At 49.8% G+C, this 22483-nt stretch overlaps 1 protein-coding gene across 1 annotated transcript in view; it reads left to right on the top strand.

The window, feature by feature from the left end:
* Nucleotides 1-9463: 9463 nt before the first annotated feature.
* KIRREL3 (kirre like nephrin family adhesion molecule 3) overlaps nt 9464-22483 on the top strand; it is a 135150-nt gene continuing 122130 nt past the window's right edge. Inside the window, 2 exon segments of the mRNA XM_075723397.1 lie at nt 9464-9503; nt 9589-9666. Of these exon segments, the coding sequence (XP_075579512.1) occupies nt 9464-9503; nt 9589-9666 (118 nt within the window).

The raw sequence follows: 22483 nt of genomic DNA, 5'->3' as shown, positions 1-22483 counted from the left end.
GTGTCCGGCAGGTGAAGGATTTGGAGCAGCGGGGCGATGGGTTTCGCAGGGTTTGAGGCAGGAGGTGCTGGTGGATGTGGGGCAGATGGGTTTGAAGGCGGTGGCCGTGATTTCCGAGGTCAGGCAGAGGATAGCTGGGCTTGCCGGATGTTTCCAAGGGTAGAAGTGGTTTGTGCTTTCCTGTGCTGTCCTCCATCTTTCTAGAATTGTAAAATGGATGGCTTAACCAGAAACACGTTCCAAGGTGGGAGGTGTGAGATGCCGTTGTTGATCCAGAGCGCTACAATAGATGTGACCTTTACAGTGCTGTGGTTTTATTTTTATTATTTTTCTCTCCAGTGTGTCCACAATCTGTCAGAGCAGCGTAGGGACTTCCAGGGCTTATTGCAAAGCGTTTCCACTGCCACATTCTCCTAGTTGAGCAGACACGTTACGGCGTAGGCTGGGTGGGGTGTGAGGCTGGTCCGCCTCCGGCTTTATGCAGATCTCTACACTTGCAGGTAAATGTGGCTCTCTGTGCCAGGGGAGCACAAAATGTGTTATTTTTTTACAACATGAGATGCTCCCACCAGGCTTCAGGATAATGTCATGCTGCGTGCGTGGCTAATGTTGCTTGGATTGCGATGGGACGTGCGGGGGTCCTCCAGCAGGAGCGAGGAACAGTGCAGTGGCTCTCAATGAAATGAGAAACCAGAGCGTTTGGCGATGAAATCGGGTCTTTAGAGAAAACCCTGTGTTCTTAAGGAATCAAAATATGTGGACCTTGTGTCTTTCTCCCTGTCAGTTTTGTTCCGAGCTTTTTCATTCAGATTTTAGACCATCTTAGAGGCCCTCCTGGTATGTAGGAGCGCACCCTGATGCCAGTGTGATCACTGGAGATGGAGGAGGAAGGCTCGCCCCAGCTTAGACTGGCCCAATCCATCTTCCAAACCGCCCCTCCCCTGGCAGCCCCCCGTTTCACACGGACCACATGTCCTGCAGTGTCTGGGGCTTTCCCAGTCTCTGGGGCATGTCCTCCTAAAAGCATTTTGATTCCCTGCAGAGCTGCTTTCATCAAGCACAATGGAAGAGGTGCTGCAGAAAAGTGTGATGGGTTTCATACGTGTCCTCCACCCTTTCCTCTCTGGTGGGGCAGTGTTATTGTCTGCTCTATGGAGTTGAATACGCAGCTGCTGGTTTTGGGAGGCGTAGAAGGGGAAGTAATGCCGCGTCGGTGCCACCACAGACCTTGTCAGGCAGCTCCCCAGGTGACTGCAAGTTTGGGTCTGAGCTGCCAAGCAGAGTGTGGGGGCAAGTGACAGACAGCCTGGGGCCATCCGGGGCCATTGGAGCCCTCAGCTTGCAAGAGGAAATGCCTGCGAGAGGCAGAGCAGACAAGACAGGGTGAGGGCCAAGGCTCAAACTGCCTGTTAGCCTCCCCTGCCCTCACCATTTGTGCCCCAGAGATGCGAGGAGCTCCGTAGAGTACACGTAGGCTGTGTCGGCTGGTGCAATGCAACCACTGGAGTGTGACCGAGACAGATGTGCCCATCACCTGGCCATCCTCTGGTGGCCCCGGTTGCCCCGCTGACTCCTCAGAGTCAGCGAATGCGGTCTCAGCAGTATGAGTCTCCTCTTGGGGGAACGGTGGGGATGGTGACGCGCCATGGTTTCAGGGGCTGACCTGGGCAAGCATCAAGGAGAGACTGCGGGATGCACGGGGAGGTGCTCGCGTACTGCTTAAATTTCTCTCGGAGCCTTGTTCCTGACCTTCCTGCGGTGGGTGGCTGCCTTGAAACAGGAGATGTATTTTGTGGCTTGGATGGAGCGGCTGGTACAATGGGCTGCAGTGAAAAGCAGATTAAATCCCCGGGAAGTCCTTGAAGTGCAGCTCAAATCCACCAGCGAGGTGAATTGGCCGTAGCCCCACCAAGCAATGCAGACGTCTTCCCAGGGAGGGTCTGAGCTCCAGGGCTGGAGCCAAGCTGCTTCAGAGGGTCTGAGCTAAGCGAGATGAAAGTGGCAACAGGATAGCAGCTCTTGCAAAATACTGTGGAAATCGTGTAAATTGGAGAGAAATGCTGGAGCTACGCCTGCCCGCTGTGAGGTTGTAGAATGAAACGTTGACCCTGCAGGGGCGGAGGGGGCCTGGAGAGGCGTTGCTGTGGGCAGCGGGCTGCGTGTCTCTCCTCGGTGGAGCCTTCGGAGGCAGGGTGAGGAGGCAGCAAGCGGTAACCTGAAGTTGCAGGTGCCCATTTCTTGCCAACACCATCCAAGGATTTGCGATTGTGGGCGGCCCCGCCAGCCTTTCCCAGTGGTTTTAGCAAGGTTACGTAGAAGTCGCTGGCCGCGTTGGTTATCTGACCAGCAGAGCTCTCGTTGGTGCAAACAGGAGATGATCTGTTATTGTTAGCGGTGAAGAAACCAGACTCTGTTTCTACATAAGCTTTTATTTGTTTTTCTTTTGAATAAAACAAAGGCTGTGTGAAAGTTATGACTTCTACAACAGGAAATAAAGGCAAAATGCCTGTGCCTGCTTGCGAGGTATAGTTAAGCTGTGGAACTTGCTGCTACAAAACCTTAGCAAAGGAGAGCGTTTCAGAAGATTTGTTTAGTGTAAATGTGTACCTGTGCATACAAAGGTATGAAAGCTGTTTATGCAAGAAGTTTCAAGTACTGAAGGCCGCCTTACTCTGGGGTAAATTGTTTTTTTTTTTCCCTGCAGCAGCTCCTTAAGGCTTCTTTACTTCAGAGGAAGGAAAAAAAAATAATCGTAAGAATGACTGGATTTGAGGTTTGTGGGGACTCTTCTTCACTTGCTGGATGCTCCCCAAATAGGATAAGTTTGTAAGAGGTTCAGAAAAGGCGCACAAGCCATGGAGGGCTGGGGAGGAGAGTGGGGAACACAGACAGATTGACCGTCCTGAACTTTAGGGACCAAAGGCTCTGTGTTGCCACTAGAGGAATAAAAAAAAGCTCTTCAAAACACTTCAGTGCTGAGTTACAACTTGGAGGTGCCTTTTTTCCCCCTTCGTTAGCCAGGGAACACAGGAAAATAATTCTCTTTGCTTGGCATCATGAATCCCTCTTCCTCCTTCCCCTTCTGCCAGTTGTGTTTCCTCCTAAGAAGCAACTTGGAGGGTTGCTTATTGCGTGGTTTCGCTCGTCTTCCCCTTGCAGCTTTTGGTGCTGGTGTCTTTCAAGGCAGCTTGGATAGCCGGATGCCGGTGTATGACGATATTTTCAGGCACTGTCTAAAGCTGTTTGACCCAGAGAACCTCCTCCTGGGTCGTGGATGGCTCTGGTTTTTTCACTGGGTTGAAACACACTCGGTGAAAACAAGCACGCCCAAGTTTTCCTGTCATTTTCCATTATGGTTTTTATCCCAAAAGAATGTCTGGTAGAAGTTTTGAGGGCCCTCCAGATCCTTCACCCTTCAGCACCAGAAATTCCCCTTAGGGAAGACAGCGCTGGGGCTGGCTTGTTTTGGTGCTGCTGCTGTTTGAGCTGCAGACACGTGCCTCTCCAGCGTTGTTTAAGGCAAATTTAAGGTCTTAGCAGAGGTACTTTGCAAGGCTTCAACTGTGGGGAATTTTCCTTTGCTGCACAAAGTCGAACTGTCCTCCTCAAGGTGGTCTTCACCCCTGTGCAGCGGCAAGAGAGAAGACTGCCACTCTGAAGGCTTCGACCAGAACTGGGTCCTGAATGGGGGCTGGGATTCTGCAGGCTCTGCGGTACGTGCCTTCCCTCTCTCATAGCAACAGGACTTCCAGGTCTGTGGACCATCGGAGAATAGCCCTTCTGCGCAGTTGCATTTTACATCTCGGAGCAATGAGCTGGCAAACACCTCTGCTCCATCTGTTTTCCTTCAGTGATGGATTCTTTAAAGTCAGATTGTGGTCCCACGGGGACACACTCAACTAATCCTCTGCTTTTAAGATTTTATTTGTGCAATAAATGGATGACAAGGTGGTTTGCAAGTACATAACACAATAAATGGGTTTATAAATGCAACTTTTCTGCAGAGCACTATAGACTAAAATACAATATCGCTACAGCATTTAACACTGATCTCTGGTTCATTCATATTTCAAACAGTAATGTGCCCATTTTCTCATCTGGGAAGCCTCTTAGGTTTTTTTAATACATTTTTATAAATTAACCCGGCACAGATTTAATAATAACTTGCGTTTGTATAGCTTTTCTTCATCTCTGAGGATCTTGGATTGCTCTGCAGACTTAGCAGTGTAATACAGAAATTACGCGCCGAAGGATCCATTTGCTCTCTGCCGAAATGCGGCGGTAGTTTGGATTGCTCAGCAACGCTCGTGGATGCAAACGACGTCGAGGGAGGAAGCTTGAATCCAGCACTCGCGGCAGAAGGTGAATTTGGAGGGGAAGGATGCAGCTTGCTTTATGGGTGCTCAGAGCAAAGTCCTCCGAAGAAGAGGTCACAGGGATGTTGAGGAAATCCCCACGAGAAAAGCGGGATGGCTACTGAGCCTGGAAACTAGGATGCTGGAAAAACAAAGAAGAAAATGCTCCTTCACGCGTTCCTCACTTTTGGGATGCATTGTCGCTAGATACGGAGAAGCCAAGAACATGGAAGGACTTGGGAGATTGGTCCCTTCTGTCCAGAACGTGTTTGTTTAGCAAGATAACCCAACAGCAGACAAATTTATCCATCAGGACAGGAAACTTCTAAGCCAGAGCATAAGGTTTCTTAACCAAAGTGGGTTTAAGTGATCCAAAACTCTTGGATTTGGTGACGCAGGGTCTTCTCATGTCGCCTTTGCTGGCCAACTTTGAAACAAAGAGGAAGGTATTGAGCTTCTTTCCTTGGAGACTTTCATGCTCTTTCAAGAGCTCCCATCCAAGGTTTTTGCTTCTGAGATCCCCAGGTGAGATGGGGCTTTTCTAAGCCTCTGTCCTTCCCAGTCGCCATGTTTTGGTGTCGCTGACGCTAGGATATTTGTCATGGAGGTTGCCCATTCCCCATCCTGAAAAGAAAAAGTTTAGAGGGAAGCTCATGTATATAACATGTGATTGGAAAAATATTTACAGATAGCAAATTGCCATCTCTGTAGAAAGAAAAAGTGAGAAAATGGAAACGTGATGTTTATGTTAATATAAAGTTTTAAAATTTTAATTTGAGACCAGCTGTTTCTGCTTCTCTTATAAGAGCTTAATTGGGATATAATGGCATAGTTAATTAAATACAAATCAATAGTTTAAAACAGCTAATTGATATTTAATATGTATGGGAAAATATAACTTAGTTGTAATATAATTAACTCAATATTAAATAAGCAATGGAATTGCAATTATGCCTTTACAATGATTATAAAGTTTATCGTTCTTTAATAAACTTGTAATTAGACAGGATGAGCTGAAAAATTATTAAACAGGTATTATTGGGCTATTAAACATTTATTGTCATTCCTGGTGGAATACAGCTACACAACAGTACACATTATGTGAATGTATTAATAAACCTTTATTACTGCTTTGCAGCTTTAGCCTTTACTGTACCAGTTGATCGGAAACTTAGTTCCCTCTCTGAGTTGTGGGTGGAGGAATTGCCTTGAAATTGAGTAAGGAAATCCCAAATGTTGGGAGAAATGAGGAAAAAGCGGGAGGATTCCATAGTTTGGGCCAGTGAAGAGAAGTCTGTCTTTCAAAGCAAACTTTGCCTGGTCTGTGCATGAAAATCCCTTTCTGGAAGACCCTGAACTCTTCATAGAATCACAGAATCACAGAAGGTTGGAAAAGACCTTCAAGATCATCCAGTCCAACCATTAACCTCACACTACCAAGTCCACACTAAACCAATTAAGGGGAGAGTAGCAATTTCATGTTTCCTGGCTTGGGGGCTGGATTATTTTTAATGAAAGCAAAAACTAGGAATCATTAAGGTTGGAAAGGACCTCTAAGATCATCAGTCCAACCGTCAACCCAACACCCCCATGCCCACTAAACCATGTCCCCAAGTGCCACCTCTGCCCGTTTTTTGAACCCCTTCAGGGATGGGGACTCCCCCACCTCTCTGGGCAGCCTGTTCCAATGCTTGACCACCCTTTCTGTGAAGAAATTTTTTCTAATATCCAATCTAAATCTCCCCTGGAGCAGCTTGAGGCCATTTCCTCTCATCCTATCACTAATCGCTATCTTGTTTTTTTTAATTGACTTTTGCTTTGTTGTCACTGGCTGCCCCTAATGCTGGCAATGTGTGGTTTGAACTTGGCTTGTGCTTTGTCTGATGAGTGGTTCTTCTGCAAGTTTTGAGGTGAATTAATGCAGGTACTTTTGAGCAAGTCAAAAGCATGGTTCTGCCATGTATTTTCCAAACAAGATACTTAAGGTCACACTTCTTCAAAGCGCCTGGGATGATGAACTTCAACTGTAACTAGTTTAGCTCTGCCGGGAAAAATCAATTGCCACTGCAAGGAGATGGCTGGGATTTGTCTTGTAGGTTGGGGACACGCATGGGTTAACGTGTTCTGTTTTCAGTGGTATCTCAGCAGCCCCCCTAAAGCCAAAACATTTAAAATGCTGGGTATCTGCTTAACTATTTTAGCTTTAGGTAGCCACTAAAAGCTATGAAGTGGTGAGATATCCTTAGGCATCAGAGTCATCTTGAAGTATTTTACCTTTTAAAGGCGCTCTCAAGTATTTAAAGGTGCCTTTAGCTATAAAGATTTTTGCATGTTCTCACAAATTTATGGTATGAATTATTATAATGCAGTGCTCTTGTATAGCTCCTTTCATCATGGGATATCAAAGTGTTTTATAAGCATTAATTATAGCACCCCTCAGGGAGGCAAATGGAAGATAGACACCCATACCGGTGCGTGCCGATCCAGGCTCCAGACAGGTAGAAACCCAGATTTCATCTGGATCTGGGCCACGTGGCTCAGCCCTGACAATCCCCCCTCCTCTAAGAGCTAAGGTGTGCCTGGGACCTCCTGGGGAGCCTTGGGTCCTAGCCCCTTGCCACAGCCTCCAAAGCACAACCTCATTCTTGGGAGCACTTCACTCCCTGCGGCTGTAAGAGGAGACCTGGACATCTGAGTGGTGGGATATTCATCCCCCTACCCAAGTAGGCTGCAGCTATTGCTGCCTCCGTCGCCGCTTTGGTTCAGCATGCTCTTGGTGATGTTTGTGGTTGTGGTCTGTGGAGAGCATGGCAGCCCCAGGTCTGCGCGTATCCGGGGGAAAACCCAGCCAGCATCCACAAGCGGGCCCACGTGTGCATGCCGGGATGTACGATGCACGTCTGAATTAGTAAGATAGGAACGCTAGCTGGCTCGACTCCGCTGTGGGCTGCGCTGCCTTGTGTGACGCTAATCTAATTGTGTTGATTTAATTACGCTTTGATACCTTGGTGCTCGTTGAAGGCTCAATAGGAATCGATGCAGTTTTGCTTTCCTATCAATAAAGACATAAATGCCTCTCGCCTGCTTTGCAGGCTCCGTGTAAACGGCCCCGGAGGCTATCGGCAGGCTCAGAGCCACCTGGCCACGTGCGCGTGGGATGTCTGTTTTCACAGGCATCGTGCAACCCTTCGTGGAAACCCCATTTGAAGTTCGGCAAAGTCTTACCGATTCTAGTTATCGGACGGTGCTAAGGGTGACAACCTGTGCTGAATATCCTTCAGCTAAAACCGGCAGACCCTAGCAGCAGTTGGGAGTAGTAGAGGCATCTGATGCTCTGCAAGTCAACACCTTTCTTTGTGTATTTGCCGTTGTTGTGTAGGGATGGTGGGTCCTGTCGCTAAATTGCGTCGCCTCCGTACTGCAGAGCGAGAGGGCTGGTTTCCACCCTTGCATCCGAGATGGGAGGTGGTTGCTGTTTACCTCTTCCTGATAATTAGGACTCTGATTCAAGAAACAGCTGAGGATGTGGGTAGCTGATTCATCTGCCCCGATTTGGCTAATCTCTAGATATCTGTCTGAGTTAGCCACCACCTTTTATGGCCAAAGAGAGAGTTGCAAGCACCCCAAAGTCATCCTGAGTAGGCGAAGCGAGTCACTTTCTGGAGATGCCTATTTCTCTCTGGGGCATTACCCTAGGTAGCAGTGTGGATTTGGGGGAGCAATTAAATTTCAGCCTAGCCTAAGCATCTCAAGAGTCTTTCTTTTGTCTGAGCACCGACTTCAGTGGGATTACACCTGTGATTTGTTTTGGTTAGATGCTGATGGCCTCCCTGATGGGAGCCTTAGGACCGGGAGCTGTCAGCCCTTAGCCTCTTGCAAGGTGGAGCCCTGTTTAATGTTGGAGAAAGTGCTTTAACAAGTCTTGCTTGTAGCCTGAATGTACTGGGGTCCAAAGAAGTCTGTTTTTTCAGGGTTTAGGCTCTGATTCTGCCTCATACTGTGCGCAGGAGGAGGATGCTAGCCCCTGTGCTGGAATGCCATGGCAGCTAGCAGTATAGAATCATAGAATCATTGAGGTTGGAAAAGACCTTTAAGATCATCCAGTCCAACCATTAACCTAACATTACGAAGTCCAATTAGGGAGGGATACTGTATATCTGGGTATATACCCCTATAAATCTGGGTGTCTTCCATGCGCATTGCACCGTGGCGAGCAACTTTCCTCTTCCTCTGGACACGGTCCAGATCTGCAGTTCAAACCCAAGTTTGCATCACGGCGCCAGAAGCCAAGGCTGCCAGGCAGCGCTCGCTCCGCTCTAAAGCTGTCGCTGCGTGCTCAACCCTCCTGCTTCGCCGCCGCCTTCCCCTCTTGCACGCGGCACAACTTCCCGGCGCTCCTGAGCGCTCCTTCCTCGGCAGAGGGGGGCTCTAAAGAGACCACAGCCACATTAAGTAAACATCAAAGGGGCTTTGATCAGCAGGGCTCTGTAGAGCATAGAAGCCCCCGAGGAGCTCTGCAGGTCCACAGGCAGGCAGCATCGGGGACATGGTACCTTAATTTTCTCCACTGTGACACAGGAGAATTTGTTTGAAGAACTAGAGCTTTTTGCCGCTCCGAGATGCGCATGGGGAGAGCACGCATGCACGCAGCCTACTTCTGGAAAAACCCGTGTTCAGATCTCTCTCTGTTTGTTACCGATAGTCAGAAAGCCCCATTAAGAAATCAAGGCATCAAAGGCATGCGCCTCCTCAGCCTCTGGCACTTTGCTGCTTGTAGGGTCACTTGCTTCCTTCTAAAGAGCAAGATGCCTCAAGCCAGACTTATCTTCCCTTCTAAGGGCCGTTTCCCATTTTATTTTGCTGCCCGCTAAGGGAAAAAGGGATTAAAGAGTCCATGTTGTTGCAATGCGCTGATGTGGAGGAAGATGCAGCTCGTTCCCTCTGCTTAGCATAGAGGAGCGCTTAAGAGATGGGCAAGGGAGGGCATGGTGACCCTCCTGTCCCTAGATACACGTGGCTGAGCGGAGCAGCGCAGCAGCAGCTGGAAGCAGTTGGTTTGGGACCCCCAGCAAAGTTCAGCTCTGAGGCTGACCAAAGACTTCGGTTACATGCCTGCCTCGCTGGCTCTTTACTGGAATGGTGTAACCGGCAGGATTTGCTCCCTGCAGCATCCCCGTGTGCTTGCTCTCGTCCCCAGCCAAGTCTTCTAACGTCACTCTCTCTTCTCTTGCAGAACTGGGGCTCCCAGGAAGAGGATGCTGCCTAGTACTGGGGTTCATGTACAAGGAGAAGTACCGCAGGATGACTGAAGGTGAGCAGTTCCTTCACCTTCCATTCTTCCTTCCCCTTTAGCAATCTCATTGCAAGGAATGTCATGTGCTACTGCTAGGAACGTGCTAGGTTCTTGCTCACACTGAGGAGAAAATCCTGCTTCCCCTTCAATCTCTGAAACATCTTAGTGGGTGCGGATGTGGGAAGCCCCCTGCATGAAGCTGCAAGAGCAGAGCAGGAGCTTGTTAGTTCCATGCATCCAAAATCCACTGTCTTTTTCCCATGGAAAGGATTTCTCACATGGGAAGCTCTTCCAGCAATTGCTGCATCTACTCTTTTTATTCTAGTTGGGTGGTAGTGCCTCACCGTGACGCCTTCAGAGTACCAGTTTGCAGTGCCTGTGCACCCCTCAGAGGACCCGTTCCGTTGTTTGTCAAACCCCTGTACTCTGGCAGAGATATCACTTAAAATTTCCCTGGTTATATTCTCGTCATCCCCCAAGTACTTTATGAGCATTGATTAATCCATAGAAATATCATAAATAATTATGAAGCATAATAACTAAACAAAAACTATTTACGCTCGGAAGAATTGGCATCCTTGCTTCTGGTAGCTTCATTGCTTGGCTGCTTTTTCTGGAGCAAACCCTGGTGCGGCACCATCTCTAAAGCTGAATGGGAGAAGGATTAAACATCCCGGAGCCCTGCAAGATGGGAGGGTCTTGAGGGCGCGTCAAGGAGAGTTTGGCTTCTGTGAGGTTTCTCTGGGGACCGCAAACTCGATCCAAATGTGGATTTAATCCTTTCTTTGGGGCTTTGATTGGAAATGATTTGGACAAAGTGTGTGATCGCTTGCCCCACTGTGCCTCACGGTTAGCCACGGGGGTGTCTGCTCTTGCAGGAAGCCTTGTCTTCATGAGAGGAAAAAGCGCATTAGCTGTCACGGGGCGAAGCTCTCATGGAGGCGTTTATGGCTCAAATATCAGTTTAGAAGATCAAAGGTTCCTTCAGTTTCCCAGGAGCTGATAACATGGGGACGGTACTTCACAAGACTTCACTGCGTGCTTGTTAATTCGCACATGCTTTTTAAACATTGATTAGAGTATGTTTTTAACAGGAAGGGGCTTGCCCCTTGGGAGAATGGATGGCAGAATGTCATCTGAGTGCTGTGAGAAGGTGCCATCTCTCTCTCCATACCTTCCTGTCCCTCAAGCCTCTTGGAGAGGCTGCCCGTGGCTGTGCTCAGACGGGCAGGAGCACCCTGGGGATGCTCACAGGGTGTCTGAGAGCCGGCAAGACCGTGGGCGCACCTGGGCATCCTGCCGATCCTTTGGGATCGTTCACAGAAGCTCCTGTCCCCCGGTGGCTTCAACGCCTGCGTCTGCCAACGAAGTGAGCCCCCTTTTCAGGCTGAACGTGGCTTTGTGTGGAGAGAACAAAGAAACATGAAAGGCCAAAAGTAAAGCCTTTGTGTGGGAAAGGGAACAAAGTGTGCCTGCCTGGCGCTGTGCAGCCAGCGAGTTTCTGGCCTCCGCAGGCTCCGGGACCGTTACGTTTAAAGGTACAATCTGCCAAAAACAAAGTCAGGGGATTTCCATGGCTACAAAGACCGCCTAGGACTCGTGTTTTCACCAGAGGCGGTTCTGGATGATGATTGCAGGCCTCAAACCTCCTGGGTTTTTGGTGGATTTCAGTGCGAGATCCACACTGTATGGTGGGCTGAGCTCTGACGGGAGCCAAAGGGGGTTTCAGATGTCTGGTCATCTACAGAGGTACCGGGAAGGTATCTCCTGCCCAAAGTACCCGAGCCAGGCTCTTTGGGCCAGTTACCTTGCAGGGATAAGGAGAGAGACAGCTTCCCTTTTATATTTTTGCCAAATGAGAGCTTTTCCTCTTCTTACTGCGTGATGGTGCTAATGAACAGCCCTATTAATAATTACAGGGTAGCTGAAGGAACTGAAAGCAGAGGTAGGCAGTGGGGCAATCGGATAATTATGAGGTGTGGGGTCTCCGTCGTAGTGGAAATGGGTAATTACAGGGATCGTTAGAACCTTGCTGTCACTTAACGGAGACATCTACAAAATGCGCTCGTAGGTAGAGAAGCACAAGAGGAGTTAGACGGAAGCCTCGTCAGCACGGAGGAATTGCTTGTTGGTGGGAAAGTGCTTCTCTTGGCTATCCCCATGGAGAAGATCCAGGCTGGGCACTTGCAGAGCAGTGTGGCAGCCTCTCCTAGCAGGGTAAAATAAATGTCGTGGCTCCGCAGATGCTCTGTGGCCATGTCCAGCGAGGGTCTTTGGTAGCATTATGTTGTTTGTTTACCAGCTGGCAAGTGATGGGTGTCCATTAACGCAACCAACTGCGGATGTGGGCTCCTCTGGCTGAGCTGTCCTCCAGGGCGAGAAGCCAAAATAAGTGTCTGAGAACTTGCCTCCGTTAGTGTTAGTTAAGGCATATCAGTTCCTCATATCAACATATATCAACCTGTGCCATGGAAAAACAGCTCTGGGTGAGGTGCTGGGGTGTCTCCCAGCAACAGAGCAGCCTGGGCTGCTGCCGGCACCACTGGTGATGTGCAAGGCCAAAATGATTTGGGTGCTGTCCCCTCAGCTGGCATTGCTGCGCCGCGTCGGGTGCGATCGCCTCTTGCTTTATTGCCAATGTTGAAGCCCACACCAGGAAAAGTGCTGGATTTGGGCACGATTCGGGGGTGTGTATGGGCTGGGGAGCGGGAAGGTGCTGCTCCAGTGTGGCTGCTAGCAGCTTATCCCTTTGCTGTGATTGACGATTGCCTGGTCTGCATGCTGGGATCGCTGTCTGGTGCACGGCTGTGAGTTGTAGGGTGAAATTAAGCTGGTGACAGTTGTAGACAGAGGGAGAGAGAGAGGTAGAGCCGTCTGTAATGACGGCCTTGCAATAAAGACGCTTTAGAGTTAATCCTCCACCATCTGTCTTCATTCCGCTAATAACCCACTCAATCAGATGCTGCCGACTGTTTGTTAACATTCAGAAACAGATACATAATCAGGAGGAGCGTGCTGTTTGCTCACGAGGGGCTGGGTTCCTCTTCGGGAGCAATTCTCCCCTGGCCGCGGCAGCGGTTCCGTGGGAGCCACGGCTTGCGGACTGGATGTCCCAAGGCACGTGCCGTGCAACGGAAGGGATGCCGAGGCTGGTGGCGAGCTGAGTTACCCTGCTTTCCCCAGGGCTTGTGCTGCCCTGGCTCAAGGTGATTTTGGAGTAGAAAGGTGGTTTCTATGAGGTGGGTCACCTTAGTCCCCCAAGAACAAGGATCTTGAACTAACCTGAGAACTGGGGCTCGTTTTTCTATTCCCTCTTCCCCTTCACATTCAGCTCTCTTCCCAAGGGAAGGCAAGGGGTGTGCTGTCAAATCTCTCCCTGCTCACCTATCGTGCTTGGTCCCTGCCTGTCCATAGCTGCAGGTCCCAAGCTGGGCTCACTCCACTCTCCTCTGCGGCAGTCAAAGGCAAGCGTTCAGACGTCGATCCTGCTCCTGCTATTTTTCTTCTTCTCTCCTGCCGTTGACTTCTTGCCAGATCTAACTCGAGTCATTAGCAAGCATCACTGCAGCAATTATGGCACTTTTTGGCTGCCATTCATAAAGCTACTAACGGGAACGATTAAGCGCTGAGAGGTGTCAGCCTTCTCCTTCACCACCTGTTCCCGCCAGCCGTTGGCTGCTGGAAGGTGCCTACAACCTTCTCCCCGTGCCCAGGGTAGCAGGGCTGGGCAGCTCCCTTCGCTCCTCTCACCTCCCTTTCCAGGCACTTGGCCGGCTCTCCTGTCCTCGCATGCAGGCGGCATCTCTGTGGGATGGACGCAGTGCTCAGCTTTGTCACTGCACGGAGGGGAAGGGTGGGATTCATCCTCGTGCCCAAGGTTGGGTGGTGAAAGCAGGTGTGGCTGGGAAGAGGGACAGAAGAAGGACTCAGTGCAGCATCCTCCTCCTGGACCAGCTAATGGTTAATGATCTGTGCTCAAGGAAGGACAAATTCCTCCTCTTCAGCTCCCTGCTTGGCTTATAGCCCTGCTTTCCGCTTCGCTCGCATCCGTGCCATCGGTTAGGCACAGGCATGAGGCTAAAATCTGTACCTTAATCTGCAGGCGGTCTCGTCGGTATTGGCCACTGTGGACGCAAACACTGACTGGTGTGCCAGGAGAAGGGCTTGTGCCGGAGTTATGTCTGGCAGCAGCCACCCTCCATTTGCATCGTGGCTGGAAGCAGAACCCTGCCTCTGTAGCTTTCTGCATTCAAGGTGTCTCCGTTCACTGTACGAAGCACTGCAATACCAGCAGTCATTACTGCAGAGCTGCAGCTCCACGTAGCAACGAGTGCTGCTCTGTGTTTAATTGGGAGAGGGTGTTGCTTAGCAAATCGTATTTGCTGGGGAATGACTGTAGAAATCTGCTCGGATAAGGGCTGGCTGCATCCGAGGCAGGAGGTTTTTCTCCAAAGGCTACGTGGATGTTGTGGGGCTGTTGCGTAAGGCAAACCTTGAGTTTTGAGAGTGTAGATGGTGAGAACTCAAAAGTTTTGCGGTCTGAGCTGCAAATCTCACCTTCATTCTTTTGTTCAGAAGGTTCGGGATCTTATTTAAAGGCGCTGGGACTAATGCAAAGCTCCAATGTCTCTTGTTGGGGGAAGATGGAGGTCCCAAAAGGGGACTATCCACGTACCTCGAATGTAGGCAATTCACCCACATACCTGGAACATGGGACACAGGTCAGGGTTGGCCATGGGGACGATGACGATGGTGGCCTGAATTGAAGAAGAGCCACCAGCTTGATCTCCTCGTGATGGCTCGTGCATCCCTGCAGCCCTCGCAGGCTGCAACTAGTAGAGACGGTTCGGATCAGCCCCTGCCTGCCTGGCAGAACCGGGCAGCTGCCTGTTTCTGGCTTTTGTTGTTTCAGTCTTAATGATTCGTAGTCTTTACTTTTCATTAAAAATAATCCAGCCACCAAGCCAGGAAACATGAAATTGCTACTCTACCCTTAACTGGTTTAGTGGTGGAGTTGGTAGTGTAGGTTAATGGTTGGACTGGATGATCTTGAAGGTCTTTTCCAACCAAAACGATTCTATGATTCTGTGATCAGCCATGGCTTTGCGCTCGTGAACTGCGAGCAGCGTAGGTCTGGATGGGGGTGGTTGGTTTGTGGGGTTTTTTTTTTTGTCTTCAACTTTGGCCTGTCTCTAGTCTGCAGATAGGTCTTGGTTCTGCGAGACATGGGGAGAGAATTGTGTGTGCGTATGAAAGCTGTTTTTATGGCTTATAATTAGCTCGTACCCATCCTTAGAATAATTATAGCTCCTCCATTATTAATAATTGGAATTCCAGTCCTTGTCATAGATCACAAAACGGAGAAGAAGCTCAGCCCAGGGTTTGCATAATGTACCTTGGTCTAAATTGAATAATTGGTAAAATGGTGAAAATCGTTAGTTTTTCCCCCATTCCTTGGTGCTGGAATTAGTGAGATATTAGTGCAATTAGCCAGTGCTTCCATTTGAGGCTGCAATCATTTGGTTTGTAATTTAGAATAAATGTAAAAGCCCACTTGTGCTTCTGAACAGATTATTTGTCCTGTTTAAAAGTATCTAATGGGGTGGCTGTCATCTAAGCAAGATACATTTGACCCATTTCAATTTGTTTCCCTTTTAATCTGCTATCTGTTTTCCTGGATCTTTTTTTAATAAAAACATAAAGAAGAAGTGGTTGAGAGAGACCAAAGAGGGAGAGAATAGAGGCGTTATAGATCTGGAGTTTATCATAAGCCGAAGTAACTTGAAATCAAGGCTGTTAAACTGCAGAAAGCAATAAAAAGAAAACACCATTTGGAGATCGTTTAAAGGGCCGAGTGACTTGTCAATGAAAGGTTGCTCTATTCGACTGCCTCTTAATAGCTTCTCAAAGGGAATCTGCAGCTCTTGCAAAAACGAAGGCTGTGGGTACTCTTGCAGCAGCTCTCCGCTGCGGGAGGGAGTGTTTGGGTTAGCAGGGTGCTGGGGTGCTGCGGCAGCAATGCCGAGATGGGTAAAATCCAGTACCGAGAAGAGCAGGGGAGGAAAGGAGATGGATTTAACCCTAAAACTGGGCTTAGGCTTTAAAACACGTCCTAAATGTTGAAGGCCTGGATATCCTGGTAGGCACGGAGGCTGGGTGCATCGCTGCTCTTCGGGCTGTAGGCGGATCTGTGCCCCGCTCCGTCCCCCCTGGCTCCAGGCATCCCCCTGTGCCCTCCCGCTTCTTCAGCAGGGAACAGAGGGACCCTGCGCCTTTCCCTCGCATCCTTCCTACAGCCGTCTGATTCAAGGCTCCTCTCTCTGCCAGGCCCCGTCTTACTGCTTGGAGAGAAACCAGCTGGGACTCTGGGATGGAGTCCCTGCCCTTTTGGGGGAAAAATGGCTTGTTCAGAGAAGCGGGGTGTGCCTCTGCTCCAAATGTCTCCCTGCTTGAATGCCCCTTCTGCCTGCCGTAGTTCAAAGCGGTTTCAGTGAATGCTTTCTGCCAGGAAAACGTCCTATTAGAGCGTGGCAGCGAGACGCGGTGACGCATTCCTGCCTCCCGTTAGCAGCCTGGCAAGGCAGTTGCTGCCTCAGAATTGCTTGGATTTATGGGGACGCTTAATCTGGATCTTGCAAGTGAGCATTACATCTGCAGCAGCACAGGCTGAGCATGAATCTTCCTTAGTCTCAAGGATGAATCGGAGCCAGCCCTTGTTAGCCCTGTAAAAAGTGACCTTTCCCCTCTACCAGATGCCAAGAGGCTCTGTGCTGCCGGGGCAGCTTGCGCTGCTGGAGAAGCTCAAACTTCACCCAGTTCTCTGGCCTGGCGGTGGAAAGGGTCTGTCCTTTGGGACCAGACCTGTAACGTGTTACTTGCTGTAGCTCGAGCAGCGTTGCCTCTGCTCAGCTCGCTTTTGTGCGCGGCGGAGCTTAACAGCCCCTAAACAACCTGAGCATCTTCTTGAGCATCCCAGCATCTCTACCCTCCGAGGCTTGGGCAACCAGTAGGATCCGCTGGTATCGGTCTGTGGCCTGGGAGCGGGATTCCCTGCAAAGCTTTGCTAAAAGCTACAGGATCCCTGGCCCAAAATCTGCTGGGATCCGCTGTAGCGGTGGGTCCATTATTAGCTGATCTCCAAAGCTCCCCATGGGATGCGGTGCGAACGTTGCGTTGCTAACTCTGCTGTCATCGCCCATAAGGTGCTGTCTCCATCGGAGCTTGGCAGCTCTGTGCTGGGGAAGCTCACCTTACCCCAGGCGCTGGCACTCGTGTCTCCATGCGAAGACGCAATCACGATGGATTAGGGAAGGCATCTCCTGTATAAGCTGCATTGAGCCTTTTGTTGTTTAGCTGACAAAGGCATTTGAGAAGGAAGAGGCGAGTGGATGGAGGAAGCTCCGGAGAAGTTGTTAAAGATGCGTTGTTCTCAGCAGAGGTCTCATTGATATTTCTGTGATGCTTTGTGTGTCTGTTAGCTAAACAAGGCAGGGGTGTAAGTGAAACCTGAGGAAAAACCGGCAAACAAGCTGTCTTTTCCTCTAGTGTCAAGGGGAGACTCTGCCTGGGTTGGGTTAGCTGGAAAACTGGGTAAAATGCAGGACCTGGCTGGAGAGGCATACGCTGCTGTGAGCCAAGTCCTTGCTGGTGAAATCCATCGTGCACGTTCACAAGGATGCTGCCAAGGGAAGGATCCCGTGTGCTCTGCGCCGCTCCGGTCGGGCAGGATAGGAAACGCCTCCCCATCCTACTGCTGCTCTCTGCCGCTTTGGAGAGTTTCATCCTTGATGCTCCAGTTGTCTACAGCAGTTGCAGTGCAGCTGAGTAACTCCGCTGGTTATAAATCTGACACGAAGCTTGCGAGTTTTATGGTAACGGTGGTGTTGTAGCAGTTAATGGTCTAAGGGTATAATTTTATCTATTGATTTGAGTAGCGGTCCCCTGTGGAAAGCTATTGCTGCGTGGTCTTAAATAAATGAATACAATACTTCCTTGCTCACCGAGTACCGGATAAGATAATTCAGGAGCTGCTTCTCTTGCTGTTCAGCTGGTAGGTGCGTATGGGAGAACCTGGGGTCATGTGGAATCCGCATGCTGTCCCTTTGGCAGGGGCTGGAGGGCCTGCTAAAGACACTTCAGGAACCTTAGGTGTTGACAAGCATGGATCAATATCTAGGGGGGATTTAGAATATCCTGGCTGCTTGAATTCCATTGCCCTTGCTCTCCTCTTTACATCCTTAACGGCGTTTGGAACGGAATGTGTACCTAAGGAACACAGCAAGCTGTTGGGAAAAACTTGTCCTGCAAAATGTGCCTGAAAAAGGGCAGAGAGCAGGTTATGTACTTCACCTTACCCTGGCTGGCTTTTTTGGGGTTTGGGGTGGCTTATTTTTAAAGTCTGCCGGGAGGCAGGGGGAGCATGGATTAAAGGAGATGGCAGGGCTTCTCTCTGAAGACGGAGACTCTGGCTTTCTCATCTCTGCGCTGCCTCCAGGCTACCTTCAGAGTTTACCTTCGTGTGTGTCTGTTGATAATTTTCCCCTCTCTGCAGAGCTGTTGCTGCAGCCTGGGGGGCTGTTATGTAGCTTTCCTCCCTCGCTGTCCATGGGGACCCTGACAGAGAGGTTGCGGGCAGGCAGTATTTCGTTAGCAATCCAGGTCACACTGTTGACATGGTGTCCACCAGACCAGAACCTGGACATGCAGGTCTGGCTGTGCCATCAAGTCAGCTTCTGATGACGCCATAAATCCTCCCAGCATGGACACGATAGCATGATTGCGTGGAAGCTTCCAGCTTCTCAAGGTATCTGGAAGCCATCGCTTCCAAGAAAACGATCTGGACTTTGATTCAGGAAGGAGGCAGGAGGGTGACCGTATATCCCTACCCAAAACTGGAGAAAGAGCATCTCTTCTGCCATTTTGGGGAGTCCTCCTGGGGCACGGGCACTGCAATGCAGTGCTGCTTTCTACGAAGCACTGCAGGCCTACCCGCTGCTGCAAGGAAACACATGGGTCGTTCCTGCCTGGTCCAGATCCCTCATCTCCCTCCTCTGGAGGCAGATGTGCAGGCACGCTTTCTGCAGGCATAGCTGGGGTCAGAGCTCCACGAACTGGAGCAATGAAGCAGTACCAAGTTACGATCGCTTAGAATATCAATTAAAACCGCTGCAGCCTTCTGAGTCTCGCTCTGAGACATACATGTATTGATGAACAGCCAGGCTTGCCATTAAAATGGCTCTCAAGCCAGCAGAAGTAAATCTACTGCGCAACTGTGAGCAGAAACTTGCCGTGGCTAGAGTACTTCCAACTAAAGCCAGGCTGTGGTGTGGGAGCCCGGTAAGATTGTCGTGAAGATGAAACCCTTCTGGTGTTACAAAGCCTGTGGCTTCGCTGTGCTATGCAGAGGCTTAAAGAAATAGTTTTGAAGCTCTGTTCCCCACTGGTTTCCCTGCACGTCGTTAGGTCACGTAACGTCATCCCTGCTCCGCAGTTGCAACCTGTAAGGTGAAGCTCCTTTCTTACGGGAGCGGTGCAAGACAGCTGTATTTCACAGCTACAATGACAAATCGGCAGAAATTGTGTGTTTGAGGCCAACGCAATGAACCTTTTCCCATCTCTCAAAGAAGCGGGACTTTGTTGGATTTGACTGAAAGGTACTGCGAAACACCCAGCAAAGGATCTTGCTTTGTTTGGGCTGGCTTTTGGGTTGTTTTTTTTTTTTTTAAACCCTTCTAAAAATCCATTCTTATCGTAAGGAAATAGTGAAATATTGTTGTAGAGTATCAAGTTGAATGCTGCAAGTCCTGTTCTTTTTCTTCCCAAGCTATTTGCTGTATCTGGCCGAACCCTGCCATCTGTATTCACTAAAAAAAGCTGAAGCCCGTTAGCAGCCTTCAGGTTGAGGTTGATGAAGACAGAAGGAACAGGCATGGTCAAAATCCTGAAGGATAGGTAGGGAGCACGTGTGAGGGGGAGTGCGAGTGAAATTCCCTTTGGCCAGGCAACCAACACGATGGTTATTTAGTACCCAGGGCTGCCACTGTGATCCTTCACAAAGCAACAAACTTAAACTGCAAACCTTAACAATTACCTCCAGCGCGGCAGCAATCTCGGGGCCTGTATATACATATCCTTTTATGCCCAGTATTTGCTCCCTCAGGTATTTACTCAATCTATAAATGTATTAATGGGGCTAATCTTAAAACACATCCAGAGATATAACTTGAGATGGTTTGGTTTTTTTTTTTTCCCCTTGAACAAAGATGAAGGTTTTAAATAGACGGGGGAAAGAGAAGGGAAGTGAAATGTTCGGTGACTAATGATCCTCATCAATATTCATGAGAGACGGTATGCATTTCGAGATTTAAAACAAAGGAAGGAAGAAAGAGAGAAAGGAATTGACTTCTTTAGAAGCTAAATGAAATATTTAGGTTGACCTGGAGATAAGTATGCCAGGTTTTTGTTGCCATCAGCTTAGACCAGAGTTCGATCAAGAAGTTTTCAAAGAGAAGCTGGGGGAGCCGAGTTGCCGGTGGAGGTTTCTGGAGACGGCGTGGCAGGGAGGTACGAGGGTGTTGGCTTGCGTGGCAGCAGAAGTCTTCAGCCGAAGGTGAAGTCCGTGTTGTGCTAGGTGCTGTATAAATGGGGAGGGAAGTGATCCCTACCCCAGGAACCTGCATCCGAAGCCAACTCAAGCAGGGGTATGGAATAGCAGCAAGGGGCGGTTGTCCGCGGCCGGCGGTGAGGTTGGGATCAGCCTTGGGCTGTCCCAGGTGAGTCCTCGTGTGCAGTGTCCTTGGGAGAGCTCCTGTCCCTGCCATTCCCCGCTGCAAGGCTGCCCTCTTTGGGAAGGGGCAGCCCCAAAGTGGTGGCTTGCAGGGTGCAGAGGACGTTAATGGAGACGTTAATGCCGTAGGACTGAGCTGCCTGGTGCGAACTGTCCCTCGCATGAACGAACGGCTCTATGGACCAATGCCTGTTGGGAGTAGGGGAGCTGATTTGGTTTTGTGGAAGATATCTGTTCTTAACTGAGTGTTTTCTTCCTTTCTCTCCCTTTCTCCCTATCTTTGCTACAGCAGAAAATCACCCCAAGTGTACCTAACTTGAAGGTGGAATTTAAAGCCCCCCAAGTACTTGGAAATGGATGGGGCAACCTTGATCCTTCCCCGTTTCAGTCTTTCATTAGCTGGGGTAGGGAGGAGAAGGAAAGCCTCTGCAGAGAAAATACCTGGCACACGGTTTTGTCAGGAGGATGTTGCTCTAGACGTGCAGCAGTAATAGCAGAGGACGGAAAGATCACCAGGATCTTAATAACCAGATTTAATTGCTGAAAGAGCACATTGGGCCTGGAAGAAAGGCTTCCCCCCAGCCTTCTGCATTTCTCCTCTTTTAAATCTTTTTCCTTTCGTCTTCTGCAAGTTGCCCTTGTCTCCCTCTGCTTCTGAGACTGCTCCTTTTCTTTTTCGTGCCATCCCTTCCCTCCTCCGAGTGACAGCTGTCCCACCCCCGCCAAGGTCGTTTGCCCTTGAGACCATCTTTGATCTGTGCCCTGATAGAAAGGCCGAGTATTGACTTTGGCTTCAGCTTCATTAAGAGGCAGCCTCATTTGTCAACTTGTTTGTTTCGATAGCTGCTTGGGAGACGGCGGGGCCCGCAACCCCTCCTCGCAGAGCTGCGGCATTATTCCAGAATTAACTCCCTTTTCAAGGGTTTGCAGGCAAGGTCGTTGCAGGTGGCCCTGCACAGTCCTCTCCTTCTCATTAATCGATGTCACAGAGGTTTTTTTTTTAAGCAAGGTTAGATCCAGGCGGTTCGTGGACAGGAGACATCTGCCGAGGCTCTGGGCACCGCGAGAAGTGCAGTGCAGGGGCATTAATCCACAGTGCTCCCAGCTGGAAGAATGGGGTTCCTGTCTGCTGGTAGGGAGCTCGGTGGTGGGGTCTCGGATGAGCTCTCCCGGTAAGATCCTTGCAGGAGGTTCTCTAGGGCTGGTTGCGTAAGGATTGCAAGTAATGACATTAATTCCTTTTGTCAGTTGTCATCAGGTAACGTGTCTGCCGATAATAGCTTCTGGTTTTGATCCAGATGGTCAAATGAGGTTAATCAAATAAGTTACCCAGGCTTTTTTTCCCTTTCCTCTTGGTTGGTGAATAATGCATGGGGAGGCGTTTGCTCGTAGCGTTTGATCTCTCCAGGAATTGCCTTCCTGTGCCGCCCGTCCCCAGGGCGACTATCCTGGAGAGGCTGCAGTGGCAGGGCTGGGGCTTTGGCTGGTGGTAGGGTACAGAGGTGGCCAAGTGACAGATGTGCTCCATCTGCTCTTCCTCAAGAGTATTTTGGTGGAAACGATCTTTTCCTAAAGTCACGTGAAACAACTGAAACTCTAGACGTTGGTGTTCCCAGGGTTGGTTAGGGATTTGGAGTGGGGACGGTACGGCAGCCTTGGGAGGTTCATGGCAACGCAGGAGGAATATCGCTGCTTTGCTTAGGTTCAGAGCAAGAGGAAGAAGCTGTGTTGCTGAGGACAGGTGGCTGCAGCGCAGGGCATTTCCAGACTTAGCTGACCTTGTGCAGGAGAAGCAGGTGAAGACAAAAAGCCAAACTCCGCTGAACTGGCAGGCTAGTTTCCTGGAGACCTCAAAGTCCCACCGCCCTCGTGGGGAAGGGGCTGGTGATAGTATTTCTGTACTCCTAAGAAATGCAGTAGTGTGTACTGGGCCTCTGATGGCCAGGAGGTGTGGAAGCATCAACCCGGCCCTACGGTGCCCACGTTAAGGGAAGCAGCTCAAAAAACCAGAGGCGCTGAAGCTGGGTTGTGCTGCAGGGGTTAAAGCTG

The sequence above is a fragment of the Pelecanus crispus genome, chromosome 19 (assembly GCF_030463565.1).
Source record: "Pelecanus crispus isolate bPelCri1 chromosome 19, bPelCri1.pri, whole genome shotgun sequence".
Lineage (NCBI taxonomy): Eukaryota > Metazoa > Chordata > Aves > Pelecaniformes > Pelecanidae > Pelecanus > Pelecanus crispus.
The sequence above is the reverse complement of the archived record's forward strand: the minus strand, read 5'-3'. Positions and strand labels throughout refer to the sequence as shown.